Below are 24,080 nucleotides of genomic sequence, written 5' to 3' on the forward strand. Positions count from 1 at the left end.
TATTTGGTAGACAGTAAAGATAGGAGCAGTAAATGCAGAGAGAGAAAAAGTAGGGAATGACATTCACCAAAAGTCCATAGCCAGAGTCAAACCAGGACAGTTGTATTTATTACCATTATTATTAATAATAATGATCATATCCTAATTAAGGTAGAACCTTTTAAAAGTTCTTTACATTAAAACAAGGAATAAAAGTAATCTTTGCTACCAGACACCAATGCATTTGCACAGACCTTTCCCATGTTAACAAAAGGTCATTATCTATCAGGAGGACAGTATGAACTAAAGAAGACCTGCAACACAATGTGTAGGACTGTATCCAAATGGAACAAAAACTTCATGGATTATTTTTTTCTCCTCGCAGTGTTTAGATCAAAGACTGCTAATAGCCATTAAATCAGCGTCAATAAAGAGGCAAAAACGAGGAACATCAGTGGAAACAGACTCTTTTTAGTATAATATCCAACCAATTTACATAACATAATATTTTTCATATCAGCTACACAGATCTGTGGAGACTGGATCATAGAGTAATGAGTCCCCTTGTGGACTGTAGCACACTTTTTGCACAGCCCTCTGCCTTCAGTTTAAGGGCTCTCTTGATTTACAATCTACTTGTAAGTAATAAACAGTAACAAAGCATATTCACGGACCACCCTCTTAACGTGCTTTCTTCAGATTCAATTTATTTTACATTTCTAAGATTCTTTGTTGTACTACAGATTTTACTGGATTCTATAGCCGGGAGAAATCTCTGCCTCTGATAGGGTCTTGACAGAGGCTCCAGACAGCACCTCGGTCAGAATTTCTGTACTCCCACTCTTCTGTGCTGGCTGCCATTTCTACTGTAAGGCCTGCCAAAAAAAAAAGTCTGTTTTCCATACAAGCGTCCTATGCTACCAGTAAAAAAAATGATCTGCGAGTGGTGGGCCTGTGTTGTATTCTTTTGTGCCTCTGAAGTGATTCAAGTCTACCCTGATTTAAAGTATTTATATATGTGAGTATGTAACTCCAATTATGCAGTTAATTGCAACAAAAGGGCTTGTAACTACTTTCATGTCTAACTAAAAATACAAGTCAGAAAGTCATTAAACAGAGTAGACATTCAGTTCTAAACAACACTAAATGCGATGCCAAGATGCTTGTTGCTCAGAAAAATGTTATAGCAAATTATCCAGTTTTAGTTCACCCTATGTCCACGATCTCATATTTTCATGTTTTAAAAAAAAACAGCAGGGTTATGTAGCCAGACTGTGAAATTGGCATAGAAATGTGTTAACGGACTTCATGTGGGTGAATTTCATTTACTGGGCTTTTTATTATCTACTGTTAGAAATATTATGTATGTTGTATGTAGCCATTTATCCTGCAGTTGTAATCATGTAGTTGTCATTTGTGTGACCTTGATCTGCAGAGCAACTGATCATGTATTTGCTAATCTCAGCTGCAGGTGGAGAAATATGATGAGATTCCAGGAATTTGTCAACCATCAGTGATTTTGCCTGTTACTGTTCACACCACGTCATCCATCCCTTTAACATCTCTGGTTCTATAGAGGTTAATGTTGCAAGTCAGTGAGCAGCACGACCCCGTTGCAATACTGGATTTTTATATGATTTTTGCATCACTGGTATGATGAGTTCCTTAAGAGATTAATACGAAATTTTACCATATCTAAATTATGCTATATCTATAATCTCATTTGCCTACCATCAAGGCAGGTGAATCCAGCTTGTAGCACTTATTTTATTCATGTTCCAGAAAAACTGTCTGTCTTAAATGTGCTGTTTTAATCCCAACATCTATAATGTGATTATGTGTATGTATGTATACATTTGATACATTGTAATTCATATAGTTCTATGCTGATTTCATTCCCAGTCGTTTCCCTACCATATCTAATTCATTAATATCAGATATTCTTGGTATAATTTGAATGTACCTCAGTGTATGTGTATGCTGCAAGCTGTTCTGTAAACAGTACATGTCTTTATAACTGCAGGTAGCAACCACCATCTCTCACTGACTTGCCAGCAGAAATTAAAAAACAAAACTCTTCCACATTTGTTCCTCCAGAGCTGGCGAGATAATAGCTTTCTCAACTTTCAAGAGTTTTTCAACATTTAAAAAAAAGCAGACAAAAGTTACAGCTACATTACAGGGTCAAGTCCATCTGAATATTCTTTACTGTAAAAAGCAGACGGATGAATAACGCTGCTACTGCTGCTGCAGCACAGAGCTGACTCACTGCAGAGTGGAAAGAAACAAGTCCGGCAGTCTGACAGAGTTCAGTGAAGAAGATTATAAAATCTCATTTTCATATTCTGTTGCTCTAGTGGTAATTTGCAATAATTTTCTCCCACAAGCACACTTACACTTACCTATTCTCAGATGTATGAGCAAAAACGGTTTTGGGGAAAGAAACAATCATGTCGAAACTGCTCCCTACAAATATTTGCACTGATTTACTGCATTCATTTTGCATGAAGTGCCATCGTGTGCAGCAATTGCTTCCATTTCTATTATTGTCATTAATGAAACAGTTTATTTCTCTGTAAAGCAAACTTGTACAGCATTTTTTATGATAATACATTAACAGTAACATGTTTTATGTTAATGAAACTACAGCTCCAGGTTCTCCCCTGTGTTCACATCCACTTTATACTGTGGAGATCAAAATCATCCCGTGCTTTTTAGGCAAATGTAACACATTTCATATTGTTGACAGGTTGTGTTGTGGACATTCCCTGGCTAGGGCACAAGCTGCCATGCCATTTGGTTGTCTGACACTTGGGGAGAAGAAGGATTATAACAATCCCTCAGAGGTGGCCGACAAATATGACCTCGGACAAATTGTTAAATCGTGAGTACATCTATGATATAATCTTGTATAATAAGTGCATAAATATTTTTGAGAATTGGTCAAAATGTGACACGTTCCTTTGTTTGTCTCTTTCACAGAGAGGAGTTTTGTGAGATATTCCGGGCGAAGGATAGGAACACCTTGAAAATGTACACCTGTAAAAAGTTCCACAAAAAGGATGGAAGGAAAGTGAGGAAAGCTGCCAAGAATGAGATAATGATCTTAAAGATGTAAGTGAAGTTTTAAGCTCCTCATTATAGAGCTTATATGTCTGTAGTGTAATCACAAACGATCAGCACAAACCTTTCTTAAAGTCAAGCCAAGGACACAGCGAAGTGTGCGGCAAAAGCTCAAAAACCAACATCCTGTAGTTTTACCTTTGTATATTCTAAAAGTAATATAATTGTGGTACACTTAGTAAAGTTCTGGTTATTCTTCTGCGCTATAGAGCTCCACTATTGTCCAAAAATCTCTTATGTCCTGCTGACATAAATACTGATCAGTGCATCAAATCTGCAGCTAAAAACAGTTCCCGATAAATACATAATTTACTCTTGTGTAAGTAACGTTTGCTAAACAGTCCCATTGGTTTAACAAAATTACTGAGCCTTGTTTTTTTAATTATTTTGTTGCCCATTTTTTCAAATTTATGTTTACTGCAGGAAGAAATTGGCTTGGGGGCTGAGTGGCACATACAGGATTAGGAATTCAGAAAGTATGAAGTGACAACCTAACACATTTTTTTTCCTTTTCATTGAATTTGCTGACAATAGAATATCATCAGCCACATCTTATAAACCTGTTTTTTAAAAGAGACTGGGGTGCCATAGAACTTCATATTAGGTAACGTCATGTCTTGGGAATTGATTATTGCTTGCAATTTAGTCACATTTGCAGGTCCACCACCAAATGAAAGGAGAACAGCCTGTGGTTTTAATTCTGTTGATTGTCATTATAATAATAATAATAATGAACATACATGGCCCAAAACAGTAAATCATTAAGTAAATCTTGATTTGTAATCACAGAGCAGAAGTGAATATTGGGTGCAGTCAACTGGTGCTTTACAGCTTCACCCCCAGATGGACTGGACTGAATATCTGGCATGGGGGTGGGGGGGGGGGTAGCTGCCTTGTGTGTTACTTATTGACTCTATTTATTTCTAATTTTAACCCCATGTACATTCATCTATTCTCCCTCTACCTATTATTCTCTCTCCCCTTTTCCTGTTTTTCAAAGGATAAAACATCATAACATCCTCCAGCTGGTTGACTCTTTTGAAACTAAGAAGGAGTACTTCCTTTTTCTGGAGCTGTGAGTATTATTTGAGGCACTTGAGAGAAATACTGGCTCAGACTGGTGCGCGCTGTACTTCCTCAGCTCTTCCTCAAAACTGATGTTTTATTCAACATGTGAAATTGTTTTACATCTCTGTCATCAACAAGTGACATGTACAGCATTTAATTTGGATGCCCCGTCTCTTCAGCGCTACGGGCAGAGAAGTCTTCGACTGGATCTTAGATCAAGGTTACTACTCGGAGAGGGACACCAGCAATGTTATGAGGCAGGTGTTGGAAGCTGTAGCTTACCTGCACTCTCTGAAAATTGTCCACAGAAATCTGAAGGTATGTTACACTGCTGACACCTAGTGAGAAACAACAGCATTTCATCACGGGCCAATAACTGTCCTTTACAAATATGAAATTCTGGACATTTGGATCATATGCTTTCCAGTTTTATAAGCCTTTATTTGTTTACTTACACAGCTGGAGAACTTGGTGTACTTTAATCGTTTGAAGCACTCCAAAATTGTTATCAGTGACTTTCAGTTGGCAAAATTGGAAAATGGACTCATTAAGGACCCATGTGGGACTCCTGAATATCTTGGTAAGTAAGCAAAACTCCTGAATGTAGGTCAATAAAATATATTTTTTTTTACTAAATTAATGTTACTGGTTTGTAATCATACAGTAGGATCAAATCTCCATTAGTTAGTCTGAAGCTACAGCATATCATCAGGATACTTAAAGCTTGTTTCTGTTCTCAGCTCCTGAGGTGGTTGGGAGGCAGAGATATGGAAGACCTGTGGACTGTTGGGCCATAGGTGTCATCATGTATATACTGTAAGTGCCCAGTGCTCACAAATGTACAATTTTCTTAAGCATATTTAAGTCATATGATTTCAACAAGACGTGCCATGTCCTGTCATGTTCTTATTTTCTAACTCAACAGTTTGTCTGGGAACCCTCCTTTCTATGATGATGCTGATGAAGATGACTCTGACAATCGTGATAAGAACCTTTTCCTAAAGATTTTGTCAGGGGACTATGAATTTGATTCACCATACTGGGATGACATTTCAGATTCTGGTGAGAGATAATTAAGGAATTAATTCAAATGTACTGTGTATCAATGCAATTGTATGACAGGTGTCACAGATAATGGATTCAGGGTCTGATATTGCAGACACAAGTTCACCGTTCACCGTATTTTCCTGTGTTTTACAGCCAAAAACTTAGTGGCATCTTTGATGGAAGTGGACCAAGATCAGCGATTGACTGCACAGGAAGCTATAGCCCATGAATGGTAAAAAAAAACACAATCACATATAAATAGTCCCACCAACAAAACTGAAGTAATGAATCTTGCTGCATAGGTACCACAAATCTAATTGTGTGCTCGGCACAAATATTCCCTTGTTCTGTCTCTTAGGATTTCTGGAAATGCTGCCTCGGACAAGAACATCAAGGATGGTGTATGTGCACAAATAGAAAAGAACTTTGCCAAAGCCAAGTGGAAGGTATTCTCATATATATTATATATCAATACATATTTGCCCCCGGATCATTATAAGTTACATGAATTTGACAAATTTATTATGTTATATTCATGATTAGGGCCCAAGTCGCCGACTAGGATGCTTGTACTACAGTGTCCATATGAAACATTCTGGATTGTTACACTCTGCTCATAAAATTTAGTATTTACTCATTACTCATTTTTTTCTATAACCATCATATTAAACTGAAGAAACATTAACATGTATACTAAATTCACTACTGTTGGCAGCTATGACAACTATTATCAAGTTCCAGAGGTCTTCCTAAGAGCATTCACCCTGATATTTTTTTGCTGCTGTATTGACCCCATTTTACTGTAAGGGGCGATTAGTACAGTGTGTTATATGTTAGCACTTCACGTGAACCAACCGTGTTTTTTATTGCTCACAGAAAGCTGTTCGAGTGACCACCCTCATGAAGAGGCTTAGAGCGTCTGAGCAGGGCGATTCTGGAGCCTCTGGTCTCACTGCAGGGGCCGCAGCTGACCCCAACACACCTGGCAGTGCTCCTGCTCTTCCTCCTGGCAGCAGCGACAGTGTTGCTGCCAGCATAAAAGCTGCTCTAAGTGAAAAGGCTCCTGACACACAGACTGCCACCATCTCCGCGCTCTCCCCACTCAGTGCAGCCAGACAGGACGAGCAGCCTCAGTCACGGTGCAATGGTGATGTTCCCCAAATGTTGCCACAGAGAAAGGGAGATTAGGCATCAATCAAATAAAGAAGAGGACCCTTGCCATCAAACAAGCACATGTGCAGTACAGCCAGTAAAATTGGCATGATGATACCATGTCTATGCTGTTTGACTATCCCCCCCAGTTTGCAGAATTATTTCACAACACCATCCATTTCATCTTTTTGCCTTCTGTACTGATTGGTCTATTGAATAGTGTTCTCCGTTCTCCCTTGTTACTTTATGTACAAGTCCCTTTAAAGCTAGTTGCAAAGTAGCTCTTCTGTTGTTTCCTTTTCCTTAAGAACTGTAAAAACTCAGTGTAATTTAGTGAAATCACCTTTATTCATCAGCTCATTGTATATAGATGTATTTGTCTGGTTCAACAAATTGCTAGTTTTTAGCTTCGGAACTTACAATCCTGAGTTCATGTCTTGTGACTTAAAATTATGAGTTGAAAGAGTTAGTAAATTTAAGATTTAGTAAATTGATCTCACAGGTTTGTTTCAAGAAATAAATAACATTTATAAGAATACTCTAAGCATGTATATTTGTGTTATCTCTTTGGAAACCATGCTTCAAATTGGAATACATGTAAAGCCTGAATGTATCATAAGACAATTTATGATTAAAAATAAAAATGATATTAGCTATTCTGGAAACTTCAAAAATGTATGATACTTTTTCCACCTTGAGGACAGTCCGTAAAATGCTTTTATAATGAAAGACAGATCTGATTCAGATCACAATGATATATTCTGGTTTATCTTCAGTGCAGTACAACTTCAGACAACTTAGAATTTTAAGGCAGCACGAAAGCATATTTTTAAGTTAAAGTGCCTTAATATTTGTTGCAGTAATGTACTGAAATGTTTCAAAAGAAACAACTTGATTATAATTGCTTACTGATTTCTTTGAAATGTTTTAGCTGTTTTCCTTTGCTCCTCTGTTTAGTCTTAAGCTGCTGTATTGATACCTGTGTTCTGTCCTCTTCACACTTCATTTAAAGCACAGAAAACTAGATTTAGAGCATTCTATGTGGAGTGATGTTTTAGCTGTTGTTGTTGTGTTGTCACTTGTAATTAGTAAATTCAGAGTTTATAGCTGAGTCCATATACTGTACCACTATGTATATTTGCATTGTATACATGTGTATTTTTTTATTTATGTGTGTATTTAGCAACATTTAGCTGAGCTAATGGGTTGCTACAACGCTTGTGAATGAATAAAATGAGCAATACTAACTTTGTTGCAACCGTGTAATTTTTCTCAAGTTGTCTGTCTCTGAGGGTTTTAATATTTGGCAACACCAGCCTTTCCAGCAGCCACCATTTTACTTTCATAAAAATTATTATTGCAAAGAATGCAAGCAAACCATAGACAGTATTTATTTATTTATTTATATATTTACCAAATGTATCAAGCTACTACTCCATGATGTGATATCGAGACCGAGCCCTGTATAAAATCCAATGTGACAGCAATGTGACATTTAATGGCCGCTGGGTGGCAGCGCTTAGCACTACAGCCGTGTATGCGTCGTACAACGAAGAAGAAGAAGCTTAGTCTCCACTGCAGCAGCAGAAGAAGAAGGAGGAGGTCCGTCTCCATTTTTCATCAGTTTATTGAAGCCACCGACGAACTGGCCGACAACCTTCTGCAATATCGATACTGAGCTCGACGAACAAGTAAGGTGTGCCCTAAAAATAACATCTACGGTGAAAAATATTGTGAGTGAAGTGTTCTGTATTTAAAATGGCGCTGTCCAGTTTCAAGCCAACGCATAGTAAACCGGCTTTTTAACATTAATGTTAGCCAAGATGCGTTAGCTCCGATACGGTCGCCCTTTGAATGATCTTCTTGGTTATAATGGTCTTAATCTCGCTAATTTAATCACAATAACATTGACATTATAACGCGGTTGTTTCCTTGAATTACCTTGTTTATTGCAGTACAACATTTACAACACTCAAGATATTTGTTGTGGTTGTGGCGTAGATTTTTTTTAGGCCTAGTTATGGCTATAATTAGCGGCCCACTCTTCCGTGGGCCAGTATGAGCAATCACACCCACCAGTGTTATTTGCCTACAAGTTTGGTGTATGCCGCCGTCTTTTAAGTAAAAAAAATGAAATGACACTGAATAACGCTCTCGCAGAAATTCCCTATAAACCATCAGTTTTACGTAGCTGTGGGCTCAAAGATGTCTCATCAATCTAATTCGGGATTGTGTAGTCAAAGTCAATTTCTTACCAATTTTACTATGATGGATATGGCAGCCATTGCCAAGTCAAAAGTGGTGATTTCATCTAGCTTGATAAAAATAACGTAAACCATTAATTTTGCCTCCAGATAAGATACTGACCGCAGTCATGTGGGATGGGCCAGGGCAAGGACCACGGGGAGGACCACCCTTTCGGTAAACAAGCATCATTGAGTCATTGGCATAGATTTAAGACAAACTCCAATTTATTAGTGAGAAAGAAAGCTAATCTGCTCAGTTACTGTACCTCTGTGTTTGTTCTTTATTCTAGTGGTGGTCAAAATCTGGCATGTAAGAGTATGGTATTTTATAAGGTGGAAGTGATGTGATTGTTATGGTGACGTAGTGCGTTTTCTGGAAAACCTCTTCTGCTAACTGTTTTAAACCCTTAATTGCCTTTATTTTCTTAAAATTGTCTCACATTTCAGCGTTCAACAGGGCAAAATCACTAACATTAGACAAATTCCTGTCCTTGAGCAGTATATACCACCGTACTGCCCACCGCTTCTGTACACCTGTATGATTATTGGATGGGCAGTTTTGAAAAATAATGTTTCTCTTGTCCAGGTTATTTTGTTGTTGCTTTGTTCTGTGGCTATGTGCATGCCAAACAAATTAGTAGCCTAATATATTAATATATATTCCAGTGGTGATCATCGTGGAGAGATGTTTGGGGGCAGAGATCGTCCCATGCCTGATTTTAGAGGTAGAGATGGGATGAACGTGGGCTCCATGGGTCATATGGGCCCAAGACCTCTAGATCTACCACCTATGGACATGAGGAGGATGGATGGGCCACCCATGAGGGGGCGTGATATGGACCCACGTGATATGCGGGGTAGAGAGCCAAACAGAGATTTTTTCAGACCTGGAGAAGAGCCAGACTTCAGCCTTAGAAGACATTATGAATTTTCCATCAGAGACAAACTGATGAACTCTACCGGTTTTCCAGGACCAGGCAGGAACTCAGTGGATATGGGAGGGAGGGGTATGCCACCACGGGATTCAAACAGCAAATTTATGGACATGAGAGGCAGAGAGTCATTTAATTACAACATGCCACGGTTCAATAATCCCAATATTGATGGAAGAAGAGGATTTCCCATTGACCGAATGGAGCGAAATGATGGATTTAGGGACATACGTGACCAGCCTCCAATGCGCATTGGTGACAGTGATCGCTATGATATGGACTTACCTCCACGTGAAAGGAGAATGATGGACACTGACAGAAGAGGAGGGCCACCTTTTAATCCAAGAGGTGGATTTGAATCTGATATGGATTTCAGGAATCGTCCTGGACCATCAGATGAATTTAGAGGTAGAGATAGGTCACCCTTAAGATTTGGAAACAGTGATATCCCTCCAGCGGAAAGGGGGAGGTCAGACATGCCTTCAGATGTTCCTGGCCCTCAAAGACCAGAGTTTATAGGTGCAGAGGACACTCTCAGAGAGAGAGAGTATCCAGATTCAAGTGACAGTCCCCTTATGGATTATCGGAGCGGTGAAGAGATGACTCTTGCAGAAGAATGGAAGAACCGTCGGAAAGATAAAAACCCTTTCTTAAACATGGGTAAAGGTATTGGAGGTGTACCTGAACCCAGCTTTCCCGTAGGCTTTGGCAGAGATGTGAATGTTAGAGATCCACCACCACCATTTCAGGAAAGGGATAGGCCATCTGTTGAATTCCCAAGGAAAGATCTTGGCTTTCCTCGTGGTGACCACTTCCCTCCAATTGGCAAAGGTCCACAAGACCATCCACCTCCAGAAATAAGTCCCCTTACTGGCCCTCTTGGTAGAGAAAATGAGAATAAACATTGGCTTGGAGAAAGGGACCCAAAGCATAATCAGAATAAATCGCACCGTGACGAAAGGCCCCCTTACCATCAAGAGAAGAACCAGCCCGCACATGAGATTGAGGAGCCAAGTGATTGTTTTAAAGGCATAAAAGACATCCCGCACAATCAAGGACCTGCCAGGGGTAAGATGGGGGTGGAACGTGATTTCCAAAGCAGCAGCGCTGTTCAGGCGAGAGACCAAGACTACAGGGACATTGATTACAGAACAGCGTCCGGGAGGGCTTTTGATTACAAACGCGAGGAGCTTCAAGTACCAGAGAAACTCATCAAAGAGTCTAAACCAATCACACCTTCAAAATTTAGTGAGTCTGGTTCTCAGGTATGTGGGTTTTTTTCTGTTATTTGTTTAAAAAAATGTATTAGTGTTTTTATATTTTGATGTCTCATAACCATAATTTTAATGTTTTTTTATTTTTTATTTTAATCTTCCTGTGAAAGGATCAAGATTACAGGAGTTCATCCGTGGAAGACAAAGTTTCCAACACAATATCCATAATTGGTATTCCAAAGACTGCCACAATGGAGCAGGTAATTATCAAACAGAAAAGCAACATTGTGTTAATTATTATGGTTTTCAGACAGTGTTGGCAATAAACAGCCATGGTATAACTCAGTTTGATGTTTTCTTTTGCAGATTCTTGGTGCCTTTGCAGTCCGGGATGGTGTGCCAATGCAGGGGATGAAAATCAAAAATGTTGTGCCAGGTAAGAATTAAGTTTCTCTTTGAAACTGTTTGGGGCAGTCGATCGCTAAAATGTCCCCCGACATTTCGCTTTTTACGACAGTCGAACCTCCGCATTCTTTCTTTTTACGATCTTGGTTGCTTTTGTTGTTGCTGGTCTGTGTGAACTTGCTCAAAAAAGAAGGGGGGTTTCTGTTCCGCCATCCGTTTTCCAAGTTAGAGGAAGTGGGGTCATTTTCATCAAATAGAGGATTTATCAAGGATTCAACATTAGGAGCTTTGGAGAGTGATATTCAGTGTGAGTCACAAAAGATCTGTGATAAGTGACTCACTGAATGTGTCCTTCAGGGACAGTTTATTGAAGTTCGTTGATTGAAAAAGAATGTCCACAAACCTGAAATGGAAGCCGCCTTGTTAGTGCTTTGTTCATCCTGCTGATCTAAACATCTGCTTTAAAGAGAAAGTTTTCCTCAACGGATCGTGGTACATGTGGTTTTATATGATGCCAAGCCCTTTTGTGAAGACTATTATGTCTCAAAGACCATTAATTTTGCTTAAATATATCAAAACATCATCACACAAAGAGAAATTAGGTGCTTTATTTCATTTTAATATAAATATAACTGGTAAATTTCTCTGTCTTCATGGTGCACACCATGCAGTTGTTCACTGCCACTGGTCTGAAATATCTGTCTGTTAAGGCTTGGCGCTATGAGAGCCTTTCATGGCAGTCTGATATGACGTCAGTTATGAGAAGACTGAAATAAAATAAATGTGTGTTTTCCTGAAAAGGTATGTGTGTCAGTAAAGGTATAAAAATTCGCTCACACTGATCTCGATGTATTCACGAACTGCTTTCTTTTATGTTTTAGTGGGTGACTGTCATTACTGGCATTGACTAACAAAAACCCATCTGTATTTCAAATGCTGTCCCCAGGTTACAGCTACGATACGGCCTATGTGGAGTTTTTAAACCTCGAGGATGCAGTCCACTTCATGGAGTCCAACAAGGTGGCCCATCCTCGTCACTCTACGAAGGCCGTCTCTCCCATCAGGATTACGAGGGGTTGAGAGGGCATTTAGTAGATGGGGGAGGGAAAGAACCTGGGAACCTGGGGTTGCTATTATTTTTAGTCAACTTACCTTGGTTAAGGAGATGAAGGTGTCAGTCGTTGACATGTTTAGATATTCATGTCTTAAACCTCAGCAGTTAAGTCCTAATATTAAATACATTACGATTACTTATTCACAAAGCCATGGTAGTACTTCAGGTTACTTGTTTATCACTTTAAGGATTTAGAAAAATATATAAATTTTATATAAAAACGGTATATAGGTAAACATGCAATAAGTTTCTTTCCCATTGTTTACTGGCCCTACTACATTTTCTAAACCAACTCCAAACTGCCTTAGCCTGGAATGAATTTTACCAGAAAATACAGATGTTTAGGGAAACAAATCGGTCCTCACTTTGGGAGTTTTGAACACTTACGAGGTTTTAACATTTAAGGAAGATTTAATGATGAAATTGACAGTGAAGGTATGGTACTGTACATAGTCTTTGTAACAAAAAGGAAAATTTTACCGCTTGCGGCACTTTTACGTCTTTGTGCATTATAAATTGTGATTTTCTCTTTGCTTTGCGCACCCTGTGAAGAAGTTTCTGTTGTTGAGGCAGCAACTTCAGATTTGAACACTTTCCTTACCAATGGCCTAGCAGGCCTTCAGATCTAAAACAGGTCTATGGTAAAACAAAGCAACAGACTGGTTGGTGGGGAGCGCTGTTGTTTCATGTACCAGTCAGGAATGATACAAGATCCAGGATTCCAGTTTGAGTGACAGAGTTTGAAGGTGCAACACTACATAGTGGTGTATAATACTCGGGCACAGGCTTTTACAACGCTGGAATTTTATCATGACAATCATTATTTAATTGGTGTAACACTGATTTTTTTTATGGGTGTAATGAGGGCTTTTAGCTGTGCTACCAGCTTAATTTTATGGATGGTAACAGCAGTCGGTCTGTCTGGTCGATCGTGCCACCACTTTGGTGCTGGCTGAAATACCTCAACAACTATTGGATGCACTGCACTGTTGACACTACTGTACTGTTTGTACAGTCATGTCATGGTGCTTAGAGGAAGAAGCCTGCTCACTTGGTGATCCCCTGACTTCAGCACTTTTACTGAATGTCCCGACAACATTTGGGTGGATTGTCATTCATTTTTGGTACAGATGTTCATGGCGCCCAGAGGATGAATCCTACTGTCTTTGGTGATCCCTTTACTTTTCTTCTAGCACCATCATGAAGTTAGGTTCAGAGGGGAAATTTTTTGACAACTGTTGGATGGATAATTTTGAAAGTGGTATAGACATTTGTGGTTTTTTGTGAACTTTCGTAATCCCTTGACTTTTCATCCAGTTTCATCATCAGTGCCATTTGTCCAGCATTTGGTTGGACATGACTTGGTGTTCCGGTCTGACAGTTTGGTTTACAGCAAGCATTACAGCTTCACAAAACGTTTGGCATGGTTGCAGACTCTTCTCTTGTCAGTCTTGTGGCAGTCTTTCTGCTGTGGCAAACTCATTTGCTTGTTCAATGCGTTTTCAGTCATCTTTGACTTTACTTAGAGAGTGCATGTCCTCTTGAAGGTATTCTCTTCGACTTGTCAGTGAATTGTGGCCTCTGGGATTTCAGCTTTCTTTGGATTTCTCTGAGAAACCTATGAATGACATTCTCATCTTTAGACAATGAATATGTCTGGACTGGCCAGAATTGCCATGCTTTGTTGATATCACAAATTAAGGAGAAGCACCTGATCTCTTTGTAGATGGGATCAGTTGAATTGTTGCTGAAATGTAGCAGTTTGTTTGGCTCCTTTATTTCTGTTTGTAGACTTGATTGTATACTACTTCATTTTCAAGGCTAATTTGTTTTCACTACTACTTATTTTTGTTTTATTTATGTTCTGCAGCTTGTGATAGGTCCATACAAAAACTAGATGATGCAGTTAGATTTTAATGCCCACTTTGAAACTATCATGACAGGTCAAAGATGGCTTTAGCTTTGGGGTTTGTTTGTTTTTTTTGTTTGTTTTGTTTTTAATGCTTGGGAACCAAGAGAGCAAATTGTGTTTCCGGAGAATGAGCACACATATGGTTTTGATGGTTAATTCCATTTTTAGATATGTTGTGAGCTTCCCTTTGAAATGGCTTATCTCTTTCTGTACAAATGGTATGGGGTGGCATGGTTTGGTTTGTACCCCTTACCTGCTCAGAATGTGGTTGTCTTGTGCACTTTTGGAGTCTTCCTTTTACAAGAATCAGGTGTACTTCTAATCGAGCTGAATGAAAAGAAGATTGAACAGCAGCTATTTAAATGACTTTTCATTTTTCAAGCAAAAAATGGCATTTACTAGTTCCAACTCTTTCAGTTTGTTTTTTTTCTGATGGTGATCTGCATATGTTTGGATTTTGGTTGGACAAGACAAGCAATTTGAGGATGTCGCGTTGGGCTTTAGAACATTGTGATGGGTATTTTTCAGTATTTTTTTTTTTATGTTTTTTGGTCCACAGAACAGTCGGCAGATAAGTAGATAATGAAAATAATCCTTACCTGCAGCCCTAACTTGTAGTTCCCTCGAAACTATTTAATGTAGTGTTGGGTCAAATGCCTGTGTGAAGCATGGTCCTGGACCTGGGCTTTGCACACTACCACAAGTGCTGGTCCATTTTATCCTCAGCATTGAAGAGGAGGGCTAAACCTGCCACAGTGCATGTCATTGATATCATTTTAGGTGTGAGTCACCAGTGTCATATAATGCTGATTGATCCTTTCTGTTCTTCTTTCAGGGATCCCTAAAGGTTGGCACTAGAACAACTACCATGAAATTCATCCAGCCAGACGAGCGTGAAAGAGGTGTTCATGTGAGTGTAGTGAGAGAAAAGTATTCATTGGTTGTTGTTTTTGTTTTTGTTTTTGTTTTTATATTTTACCAGAAAATAGAAGGCAGTATTTGAACAATTGTTGGGGCCGAAAAAAGAAATAAAATGACCTGTATTAAAACAGCTTTCAAGGTAAATTTGGCATAATTTCCACAGTATGATTTTAGTAAAATACAGCCATATCCGTACGCCTAACACCTACTATATTGCTGACTTTCTCTCTTTAACAGAAATACTGGTATTAGTCGACAATTCATAAACTCTCATTGATTCTCATCAGCCATCCTTTCTGAACAAAGCGGAAGAATCAAATCTGAACGCTCACTAAAGGTGTTTTCTCTGATTATACCCACTGAACTATTGTTGGGTTTGCATTAACTTCAAACAGTAGTAGTAACAACTGAGCAGAAAAGAGAAAAGCATCTGAATAGAATAAAATAAAATAAAATAAAATAAAATACACTGTACCTATGAAACAAGGGAAAGCAGAAATACATGCTTGCTGTCTCTAATAATAGCCTGTGCTAGATAATGACCTTGAGCTGAGGTAAAGGAAGGACCCAGACACTATGTGAGAATTTTTGGTGTACATTCTTTCACCATATTGTTTACCTCACCATACTTTAAAAGTAATAAAAGTCTCCTTTGTATGACTGTGAATTAGGAATCAGATCACAAAGTACCTCAACTCCCGGAGCCCCAGTTGCCCAGACCAGATCAACCTTCAGAAGAGTTGAAGACTAACCTGAATGGATCCAAACCAAAAGGTCCTATGGATCCATCGTCCCACAGCCTGTGGCAGCGTAGCTCTGACCTGACTCCAGAGGCGTGGCAGCAGCAGGTGGACCAACAGCTCCAACAGCAAGAAACCGAGCAGCAGGCAGAGTCTTGGGGCAACCGCAACCTTCCTCATCCCAGTTCACACCAATCAGACTCAGTCTTTAAAGACAGTAAAAGTATGTTGACTTGAGCTCCTGTTTCTTTTTTATCTTGTACTCGTAAATGCTAGCAATCCATGGACATATATGTTCAGTTATGAGTTATTGTAATTCATAACCGAGACAAGTTAACAACATTTTTCCTTTTGTCGCTGTACAGCCATGATAATAAAGAATGTGAAGGCCACCACCACAGTAGAGACTATCCTGAAAGCCTTGGATCCCTTTGCATATCTGGATGAGAGAAATGTCCGCTTGGTCAAGGCCAAGCCACCTGGAGCGAAGTGCTTCTGCTTTGTTGACATGGACTCCCATGAGGTACATTAAAAGTTTATGTTTTCACAGAGTTTGTGATTACCACCTTTGTCTTTTGTTTCCCTGTGATTTTGTAGGCACTCATCATAGTGTCTTTTTTTTTGCAGCAAGTGACACGGCTGGTTGAGCTCCTCACCAAACCCAGACCCCTTTATATTGATGGCGTCAGAGTTTATGCTGAGGTTGCAAAACCCCTGAAGAACCAAAAGTGAGTCACCAACGTGTAAAACTTTTCCAATCATCACGTCTATTCCTGAAATCCCATCTTATTTGTTCTTGACTATTTTCTGCCTGTTTCAGTTTCAGAAGAGATTTTGATAAATCAAACAGTTCTATCCTTGGGTATCCTCCTGATGTCAGTATAATGGGGGTAAGTTGTGGTCTTCATTGTATTGCTTTTCAAAATTACTGAAGAGACTGGCCAGAGCTCTCAAATGATGTCTGACTTTTTTTTTTTTTATTGCTGTGGTATTGCCACAGCAGCAGCATGTGCCACCGCCGCTGCCGTTGCCGCTGCCGCCACAGCAGCAGCAGCAGTCGCTACTGCCACAGCAGCAGCAGTTCCCGCAACCTCCACAGTATTTGCAACCTCTGCATCCACCTGCTGGTGCTCCTGCAGGAATGCAAGGTGAAACTTCATCAAACACACAGTCTAGTATCTTGATCCCCATGCACTGTTTATTATAACTAACTTTTATTACTGAACAGCAAGAAATGGTCTTAAGTAGTCTCACATTTTTGTCTCCAGGTGATTTGTTGACTGGCACTAATCCCTCTCTGGCATCAGACCCCAGCATTACCCAGGTAGGTTGTGAAACAAAAAGCAAAGATGCAGTTATCTTGTCTCAAAGCGCTATAGTTAACTGCACATTTCCGTTAACACCTTGTAGGGAGTTGCCTACTGTGAGACCCCTACTTTGGATCCTTCATTCCATGCTGGTGGACCTCATGTGCCCACAGAGACAGCTGGGATGACCACCACCGCAGATGGATCGCAGACCTATATCTATGGTGAGAAACAAATCAAGCTGTTGGATCCAGAACAGTGTTAGATCACCTTATGTCGGGATTGTTACTGCCTTGCTGTAAATAAATCCAGTATAATTCTGTATTGTGATGTTACTACAGAGCAAGCGATGTCTGTGTACCTTTTACACTTTTATGATCTACCTTGAAAGATCAGTGTTCTCCATCTTAACTCCTCCAGGCTCTGAGAATCCAGACATGTCCAACTACTTGTATGATGCCACGTCAGGCTTTTACTACGATCCTGAGACAACTCTGTACTACGACCCTAACTCTAGGGTGAGAACACAAAGACAACATGATGTTGTGACGTTGTATATCCGAATGCAATGCATATGTTGCAGTCAGTAACCTACCGAATACACATCTGCCTAGAGAACATTGTATCCTCTAACAGAACCTTCTTTCTCACACTTTTATTGAAGATTTTATTTGCAAATTTTAATTGCAGATTGTTTAACATTTACAATCAAGACAAACACCCAGAACCTCCTACTTTTATTTTAGTGACAAAAGTACTAAAAAGTTTTTCTTCCAGTTGTCTGTTGTCTTAGTCCAACATTTACCAATAACTCTCTGTCCGTAGAAGTGAAATTAATTCCTTAAATCCTAATCTAATCACTATGTAATAATGATAATGTGATGTTTTGAATGAAGATGGCAAAGACCACAGTTTAAGCTCACATATCCGCTAAGAAATCAGCCTGTAGCAACCATCAGTGTGTCTTGGGTAATAGATTTTGGCTGTCATTTCTCCTTCTTTTGTGTATAGTATTTCTACAATGCTCAAACCCAGGAGTATATGTACTGGGATGCAGTGTCAAAGACCTACATCCCAGTTCCAGGAGGGAATTCTGCAGAGACCCAGCCTGTGGCCATGACAGCTGAAGACCAGGCCATTCTTTCCAACCCAGCAGCAGATGCTCCTCTGGAAATGAAGAAACCATCAGTGCCTCCCACAGGTACTCCAGCAGCAGTTCACACGTCTTCTACAGAGCCTGTTCCCACTTCTACAGCGGCTCCTGAGAAGAAGGAAGATGACGACTCTGGTAAAAAGGACAAAGAGAAGGATAAAGAGGACAAACCGAAAAGTCTTGCTGCTGTCAAGGTAGCACTTCAGTTCTAAGACTATTGCACAAAATGCGACATAGACTTGTTAAAGAGTCAGGTAGTTAAGTAGTTTCTTGCTGTTTGCAGATCATGAAAGATATGGAGCGCTGGGCAAAGATCCAGAATCGTCAAAAGGAAAGTGTCCGTGCCCCGTCACCAGTGCTGAAGTCGGGAATGGACGAAGATAAGAGGCAGTCTAAGTCGGCTGATGCTGGTTTCGCTATCTTTGAGAGGAAGGTTAGGGACCCGCTTCCAGCATTCTTATATCTACTCAGTACATGGACTTTTGCATTGAATGTAGATATAAGAAATATTAATTTCTGCAGTCATCATTTTCATTCCATTCCTTGTATATATCCTCAGATCTCAGGTGGAGATGATCTATTTAAAAAGCCCCTCGCTCCCCCAAAGAAAGATGAAAAGTCAAAGGTATGAATCCATCTGTGCAGTACGCATTGCATACCTCAGATTCCAACTGGGTGACACTGAGCATTTGACCATACATCACTCACTTTTTATGCTTTCCTCTGTGTGCCATTTAAAAATGATAAAACAATGAAACAAAAAAAAAAACCTGTGTGAAAAAGCTGTTTTGAACACTTTTCTGGTTGGTTTGTCAGCGTCCAATGGGCTCACTGGGTCTGCTGGCATCAGACTATGCGGCTGGAAGTGATGAAGAGGTGGAAGAGGAAAAGGAGGAGGCAGCTAAAAGCAGTCAAGGCAGCCAGTCTGAAGACAAGGGTGACAAACTGACAGACTGGAAGAAGATGGCCTGCCTGCTGTGTAGGAGACAGTTCCCCAACAAGGACGCTCTGATCCGCCACCAGCAGCTTTCCGACCTGCACAAAGTACCTACCTTTCAGCCTCTGTATGAACAATAGTTGACAGTGACCCTGTAAACATAGCCTCTAATACTTAATGTATTGTCTCAACAGCAAAATATGGAGATACATCTTAAGATCAAGCGGTCAAAGAAGGAGTTAGAAGCACTAGAGAACCAGGAAAAAGAAGTAAGTGGAAAATAATGGGGTGGTGAAACTGTGCTGTGTAGAGTTTCACAGTGTCAGTTGTTTGCTAAATGCGGAATGTGTCCTCCACAGCTGAATGCCAGAGAAGCATCAAGATCGCCAGAACAGAAAAGAAGAAAACACCATCACCAACAGCAGCAGCACCATAATACCTGGGCTGGAAGCTCCAGGTGGGTGTGCATGAGCACACTGTGTTACTGACACGATAAAAATAAGGAATCAAAGCAGCATCTCAGTGGTTATATTCAGCGTACTTCACCTAACAATTTTCCCTCTGTTTAGGGACACGAATAAAGTCAGTGAAAGACCCGGTTTAGGGGCTGAACCTGTCCCGGTAGGTGTGAAGCTTTGTTTTATTAACAAATATTGCGTGTTGTCACTTATTTGTTTTTTTGTTAAACCTTGAATTGCGCTTCTGTCTTTAGCAGAGGAAAAAGAAAGAGTCTGTGGTTTGGGACCATGCCACCTACAAACAAGCAGTACGCAAGGCCATGTTTGCACGGTTCAAGGAACTCGAGTGATCTCATCTGAACACATCCTCACTTTGATATGTGAAGTGTAAATTACGTGCTTGCCCACTTTGGCACGAGAAACCCCTTTGACTGTCTTTACGGTTTCTCTGCCTTGGACATTATTTCACTGTTTTACACAGTTTACTACACTGAGATGGAGTGACACATGATGACAGAAAAAAAAAGTCAAAAACAGGAATTATTTGACATTCTCAGCGATGGATGTTGTACAGGAAATTAATTCATGCTTTGAGTATTTTCGCCCATGTTCTATGTGTGGCCTGTATGTAAAATTGTGAAATGTGTCCAGACTGTCCTTTTTTTAAACGATGCTGTAACACTGGCCACAGTCACATTGTGTTTTAAAACTAAGCGATTTTTACATTTTAATTTTCATGAGTTGGAATTGCTCTTATATGTGCATATTTTTTAAGTAAAAAAAAAAAATTATGGATAGCTTCTCTGCTTCAGGTGTCTATTTTGCTTGTGTTTTAAGGATGTTAGGTGCAAGTTGAAGTCTGCAGTGCATCCATCTCATGGCCACTAGATGGAAGCAAAATCTTTTTTTTTTTTTTGTTTTACGTTGACATGACACATCCAAGTAGGATTGCAGTATCAAATCTTCGGTACTTATTGGATGTCTTTACCAAGTTAAAGACAAAAAATACAACAAAACTCAAAATTTGTCCCATGGATACCAGTAAAGTGGTTTTTCCATTTTGCTTTATACATTTTCTGACTTCAGTTCTTAGTAGATGCAGCTGTAATGTTCCACAGTTGTTCCCTGCAGGAGTTAGAACATGAAGCCTCCCTCTGACCTTTACTGATATGAAGGAACCAGTCCTCACCCTCCCTCTGGCTCTAGCCTAGTGAATGTAGGGGATTGCATGGGTTTAGTCTGCTGACACACTAGCTCCTCTGAGAGCTGTAACAAGAACACTGGGGAGCCTGAGGAGCTGCAGTCAATGACAAACAGCAGAGATGGTGTAGAAGAGAGCAGTTAGGGAGCCAACATCTTTGTCCAAGAGCAGTCGTGCTTCCCTCTGTGTCCTTACTTTTGGACAGTAACTTAATGAGGAAATAGAGTCATGGACAGGTAGCTTGCATTTTGCTCTGGTGCCTCCCAGGGCCTGGCCCCTCTCCAAACAGCAGTGGGTAAAATGCCAAAGGTGAACATCATTTTTCTTGAGAGTGACTGACAGTATATGGAGTCTCTCTGTCTGAGGAGACGGGGCAATATGGTAACAAAGCATCACAATTCAGCGTAAACCTTGTTTTGTGGCTTGGCAACAAAACAGAGGAAAGCACAATAAACAAAACCACGGTGATTATCTCAGGTTAAGATGTTTTTGCAGTAAACCCTGACACATCAACTTGCCACAGCTTTTGCTCAGTTGTAGGACTGCACTTAAGAAACCCAGTTTTGTATTAAAAACAGTGTCAGTCTTTCTTCTGTACAGTCAGGGGCAGAAGTAACAACACTTGACCATTTTGTTAGGACTGAACTGGATACACATTAGGACTGAAACTGGTCAGGGTTCAAAGAGACAATCCTTTTTATTTCGTCTTGTAACTGTTGTAAATCACGTTCTCTGAGATTGCCAGCATTACACCCTTCCCTCAGGGGGAAAACATGTTTGTATTGAGTTTTAACTTGCTCTGTTCATCTTCAGTTTACATGTCTGCATGCTGTCTGTTATTACTTACCAATTCTAAAGATAGTCATCAAGCTTTCCCGCAACCTTTCCCACATATCATCTTTATAATGTGGGAAAAGTTGTGGAAAATCTTTGTTCAGTTGCACGCTTCAGACCACACAGGTTATATCAAATGAGCCAAGCAAGAAAAAGTCATGTTTCATTATGGCCTCTCTGTTTACACAACAACCCAAAACTATGTATATTTTGCCACAAAACAGTGAAAGGATGGACCACACTTACTGCCATAACAAAAGGGCAACCACCTCACCTACTTGTCTCTCCAGCATTGTAGTGGTCACTCTATTCCCATGCGTCTTTGGGATAATAGACTGCTTGCATGTCTGCAAAATCAAAGGTCTGATCACGTATTGAGATGTTGAAAGGTCTTTTAAATTGTTTCCATATTTGCAGTGATTTATTTTTCTCTCCCTCTGTCCTGCTGGTAGGTTGATGTGGTTGAGGTGATCGCAGATTTTCATTTCATTGCAGGTCAGTACATCATGTGACATCGATTAAATGAATACATTTTCACTGCAGATTTAGGCCCAGGATGCGTGTATTTGCATATAAATAGAGTATTTATTACTAAGATTACCAAGGTTCACATGGGCTTATGTTTCATGTACTTTATCGACATCGGACTGCAGTCTTGGGTGACACACAAATTGGCATAAGATAATGAAAAGTCTTTGTCTATGCGAAGGTTACTGTACCATCCAGATCCTATAACATGCAGTTGTGTAACAGAGCGAATGGTATTAGTAGGTCTTAGCATTTTGATTTATGCAGACATCTCAAAAAAAATCACTGGGTGAGGGATTAACTGGCATTTCACCCCCCACCTCCACCCCACCCCACCCCACCCCACCCCAACAAATGGCAAAAATGTGGCGTTTTGAGGAATCTCTGCCTTTTTATTTATTTATTTATTTATAATTGTGAGTGTGAAAACAATTTCCATCTCTCCCTTCTCTATTCTGTCACAAGACCCCTAAGACACCCCCGGCTCCCAGCGACGTTGTCATTACCCAGTCCTAACAGTCCATGCAATGAAAATTAATGTGCAGTTAGTCTATGAGGATGAGAGGCCAAACAGAGAGGTAGGGCACAGAGAGCTGCCATGTTAGTATCTCCTGCGTTTGTGAGGGAGAGTTTTCAGGCAGAGTGGATGGCAGGAATGGTGGACAGGGGGGCCAATTATCCCAGTTGGACAGCTCTTAGCAGCAGGCGAGGGGAGACAGAGCGGCAGTCTGGGGACGAGACAGAAGAAGAACACAGTCAGCAGGACTCTTAGATGTTGAGACATGCTGTCAGTCCACAGAGGCGAGGAGACACATCATTTGATTGCTTTTAATGGAGATTTGACACCAAGCTGTTAGAGTGGGCAAACTGTTCTAAATGTTGAAAACGCATTAAAAAAAATCTTATCATTTGTACATTTTGGAATCCATATCAACACCAACAGACAGGCAGTTCACCACACACCATCTAGGTTTTCCAGTGTATTTTTTCCTGTATGAAATTAAATCCATGTAATATTAAAGATGAAATAGATTATTTTACGTTATGCTTACAAGTAGGATGACTGTGTGGTTATCTCAAATCTCTTCTTTGTCCGTTATGACAAATGATCAAAAACATGTCCCCTGCTGAATGACTCCCTTAAAGAGTACCATGTGTTTGTGGTCACCCCATGCAAACAAAGAGACTACACCATCACAGGCTCATAGGAAAATCGTGCTTGTCGGAGCGATTTCACCATCTGGCTTATCCTTTCAAGTGCAAGTTGAAAAATGATGTCTGTTATTGATTGCTAATCTATAACATCATCTCGAAAATGTCCTTCTGATTGTCAGGCGTAGGACATACTTCAGAGCACGGCTTATGTTGAGAACATTTGGACTGTTGCTCGTAGCAGAACCAATTCCACTCGCAGGCCTGTCACTGAGAACATTAGAAACACTGAAGACATTTGGAAGTGATGTCATGGTTCTGTTCTCCAGCACTGACGGAGAAATGACAGGAGTGATAGCACCCAATTAATTCAGAAAACAGTCAGTTGGAATGTTTCCCTTTATTCTCTCTGTCTTTTCTCATTCAGAAAGAAAAAAATATATTCTCTAACAAGTTTTGTATAATTCACGGCTGTCTCATTTAATTATCACATAGATGATTTTGGTGGAACTGGGATTCAAAGCCAATCAGTCCTTATGTACACTGGTGCAACTTTGCATTTCTTTGTCAAGATGCAGTGGGAAAAAAACATTTCCTGTGAGAGCTGTCAGAGATTTATGGCACATATCTGACCTATTCTGACGTGAAACATAGTTT

At 40.0% G+C, this 24,080-nt stretch overlaps 2 protein-coding genes across 5 annotated transcripts; both read left to right on the forward strand.

Moving 5' to 3' along the window:
- The first annotated feature begins 2,768 nt into the window (after window positions 1–2,768).
- On the forward strand, window positions 2,769–6,588 carry LOC121179367 (caM kinase-like vesicle-associated protein). The gene is made up of 10 exons (XM_041034168.1): window positions 2,769–2,863; window positions 2,962–3,093; window positions 4,103–4,177; window positions 4,350–4,488; window positions 4,630–4,750; window positions 4,911–4,986; window positions 5,096–5,232; window positions 5,371–5,449; window positions 5,576–5,663; window positions 6,094–6,588. The coding sequence occupies exons 1-10, from the start codon at window positions 2,769–2,771 to the stop codon at window positions 6,403–6,405; spliced, it is 1,254 nt and encodes a 417-aa protein (XP_040890102.1). The 3' UTR covers window positions 6,406–6,588.
- A 1,349-nt stretch (window positions 6,589–7,937) lies between these two features.
- LOC121179158 (RNA-binding protein 6) lies at window positions 7,938–20,505 on the forward strand. Of its 4 annotated transcripts, none has more exons than XM_041033817.1 (23): window positions 7,938–8,060; window positions 8,724–8,790; window positions 9,282–10,812; window positions 10,932–11,021; window positions 11,128–11,197; window positions 12,113–12,186; window positions 15,028–15,102; window positions 15,785–16,076; window positions 16,219–16,376; window positions 16,481–16,581; window positions 16,674–16,743; window positions 16,854–17,001; window positions 17,122–17,177; window positions 17,264–17,384; window positions 17,581–17,678; window positions 18,172–18,507; window positions 18,597–18,746; window positions 18,873–18,938; window positions 19,130–19,357; window positions 19,445–19,519; window positions 19,610–19,707; window positions 19,820–19,871; window positions 19,963–20,505. In XM_041033817.1, exons 2-23 carry the CDS (start codon window positions 8,744–8,746, stop codon window positions 20,056–20,058), a joined length of 4,032 nt encoding a protein of 1,343 aa, XP_040889751.1. In that variant the 5' UTR covers window positions 7,938–8,060; window positions 8,724–8,743; the 3' UTR covers window positions 20,059–20,505. The 4 variants fall into 4 exon arrangements, with proteins under 4 accessions (XP_040889751.1, XP_040889750.1, XP_040889752.1 ...); XM_041033816.1 differs by having other exon boundaries at window positions 7,960–8,065; XM_041033818.1 differs by having other exon boundaries at window positions 7,960–8,065; window positions 19,966–20,505.
- The last annotated feature ends 3,575 nt before the right edge of the window (window positions 20,506–24,080 follow it).

This window comes from Toxotes jaculatrix, chromosome 3 (genome assembly GCF_017976425.1).
Source record: "Toxotes jaculatrix isolate fToxJac2 chromosome 3, fToxJac2.pri, whole genome shotgun sequence".
NCBI lineage: Eukaryota > Metazoa > Chordata > Actinopteri > Toxotidae > Toxotes > Toxotes jaculatrix.

What these genes read in the sequence shown, in the direction of transcription:
- LOC121179158 (XM_041033817.1), top strand. Translation starts at nt 8,744, where the DNA reads ATGTGGGATGGGCCAGGGCAAGGACCACGGGGAGGACCACCCTTTCG. An exon ending in TAGAGAACCAGGAAAAAGAA is followed by an intron (nt 19,520 to 19,609) that starts GTAAGTGGAAAA and finishes TGTCCTCCACAG; the next exon opens with CTGAATGCCAGAGAAGCATC. An exon ending in ACCTGGGCTGGAAGCTCCAG is followed by an intron (nt 19,708 to 19,819) that starts GTGGGTGTGCAT and finishes CCCTCTGTTTAG; the next exon opens with GGACACGAATAAAGTCAGTG.
- LOC121179367 (XM_041034168.1), top strand. Translation starts at nt 2,769, where the DNA reads ATGCCATTTGGTTGTCTGACACTTGGGGAGAAGAAGGATTATAACAAT. An exon ending in GAGATAATGATCTTAAAGAT is followed by an intron (nt 3,094 to 4,102) that starts GTAAGTGAAGTT and finishes TGTTTTTCAAAG; the next exon opens with GATAAAACATCATAACATCC. An exon ending in TGGGACTCCTGAATATCTTG is followed by an intron (nt 4,751 to 4,910) that starts GTAAGTAAGCAA and finishes TTCTGTTCTCAG; the next exon opens with CTCCTGAGGTGGTTGGGAGG.